Source organism: Malurus melanocephalus, unplaced genomic scaffold (assembly GCF_030028575.1).
Source record: "Malurus melanocephalus ecotype Western Australia unplaced genomic scaffold, MMel_1.1 scaffold_3779, whole genome shotgun sequence".
NCBI classification, from domain to species: domain Eukaryota; kingdom Metazoa; phylum Chordata; class Aves; order Passeriformes; family Maluridae; genus Malurus; species Malurus melanocephalus.
Genome location: NW_026627011.1, coordinates 1,201 through 3,079, shown reverse-complemented (window position 1 = coordinate 3,079; position 1,879 = coordinate 1,201). Strand labels below are relative to the sequence as shown.

At 54.2% G+C, this 1,879-nt stretch overlaps 1 protein-coding gene across 1 annotated transcript in view; it reads left to right on the top strand.

Moving 5' to 3' along the window:
- LOC130588211 (G protein-activated inward rectifier potassium channel 3-like) overlaps nt 1-1,873 on the top strand; it is a gene marked incomplete at its 5' end in the record, with an annotated part of 4,982 nt that extends 3,109 nt beyond the window's left edge. The window contains one exon of the mRNA XM_057389162.1: nt 1,535-1,873. Within this exon, the coding sequence (XP_057245145.1) occupies nt 1,535-1,845 (311 nt within the window). The remainder of the gene's footprint in view (nt 1-1,534) is intronic.
- Nucleotides 1,874-1,879: the final 6 nt, after the last annotated feature.

Sequence of the window (1,879 nt, the reverse complement as noted above, 5' to 3'; positions counted from 1 at the left end):
ACATCATCTTCATGGGGACACCTCCATGGGGACACTTCATCTCCAGGGGGACATCGTCTTCATGGGGACATCTCCATGGGGACACGTCTTTGGACATCGTCTTCGGGACAACGTCTTCATGTGGACACATCCATGGGAACATCATCTTCATGGGGACACCTCCATGGGGACACTTCATCTCCAGGGGGACATCGTCTTCATGGGGACATCTCCATGGGGACACGTCTTTGTGGGGACAGCTCCTCTCCGTKGGGACATTTGTCTTCGTGTGGACACATCCATGGGACACATCATTTCCGTTGGGGACATCTCATCTCTGTGGGGACAACTCATCTCCACGGGGACATTGTGATTTTGGGACACATCATCTCCATGGAGAGGGGATGCTGTGGAGTCAGGGTTATTCAGGTATTGGGGTTTCCCTGTTCTCAGTGATTCAGGTATTGGGGTTTCCTTGCTTTCAGTGATTTGGGTATTGGGGTTTCCCTTAATTTGGGTGATTCAGGTATTGGGGTTTCCCTTAAGTTGGGTGATTCAGGTATTGGGGTCCCCCTGATTTGGGTGATTCAGGTATTAGGGTTTCCCTCTTCTCAGTGATTCAAGTATTGGGGTTTCCCCTAATTTGGGTGATTCAGGTATTAGGGTTTCCCTGTTCTCAATGATTCAGATATTGGGGTTTCCCTGCTTTCAGTGATTCAGGTATTGGGGTTTCCCTGCTTTCAGTGATTTGGGTATTGGGGTTTCCCTTAATTTGGGTGATTCAGGTATTGGGGTTTCCCTGCTCTGAGTGATTCAGGTATTAGGGTTTCCCCTAATTTGCATGATTCAGGTATTAGGATCCCCCTCACCCTCCCATTTTGGGGTGCCCCCAGGGATGACGCGCCAGGCGCGCAGCTCGTACCTGGCGGACGAGGTGCTGTGGGGTCACGGTGATTCAGGTATTGGGGTTTCCCCTCCTTTCAGTGACTTAGGTATTAGGGTTTTCCTGTTCGCAGTGATTCAGATATTGGGGTTTCCTCTTGATTTGGGTGATTCGTATATTGGGTCCCCTCACCCCTCCCATTTTGGGGTCCCCCTGATTTGCGTGATTCAGGTATTGGGGTTTCCCCTAATTTGGGTGATTCAGGTATTGGGGTTTCCCTGCTCTCAGTGATTCAGGTATTGGGGTGCCCCATTCTCTGGGTGATTCAGATATCAGGGTCCCCTCACTCCTCCCATTTTGGGGTCCCCCTGATTTGGGTCATTCATGTATTGGGGTTTCCCTCTTCTCAGTAATTCAGGTATTGGGGTTTTCCCTAATTTGTGTGATTCAGGTATTAGGATCCCCCTCACCCTCCCATTTTGGGGTCCCTTCACCCCTCCCATTTTAGGGTCCCCCTGATTTGGGTGATTCAGGTATTGGCGTTTCCCTCTTCTCAGTGATTCAGGTATTGGGGTTTCCCTGTTCTCAGTGATTCAGGTATCGGGGTGCCCCATTCTCTGGGTGATTCAGATATCGGGGTGCCCTCACCCCCCCATTTTGGGGTGCCCCCAGGGATGACGTGCCAGGCTCGCAGCTCGTACCTGGCGGACGAGGTGCTGTGGGGTCACCGCTTCACGCCGCTGCTCAGCCTCGAGGAGGGTTTTTACGAGGTGGACTACGGGGGCTTCCACCACACGGTGCCCGTGCCCACGCCGGCCTGCAGCGCCCGCCAGCTCGCCGCCGCCGCCGCTCGCCGCGATGCCCACCTCTACTGGTCCATCCCCAGCCGCCTGGACGAGGCGGCGGCCGCGGGGGGCGAGGGGGACCCCGAAATCTCCCCCTGCGAGAGCAACGGGACCCTGGCCAGCCCCGAGTCGCGGTGATGATCCCAAAATCCGGGTGTATATAATCAAAATC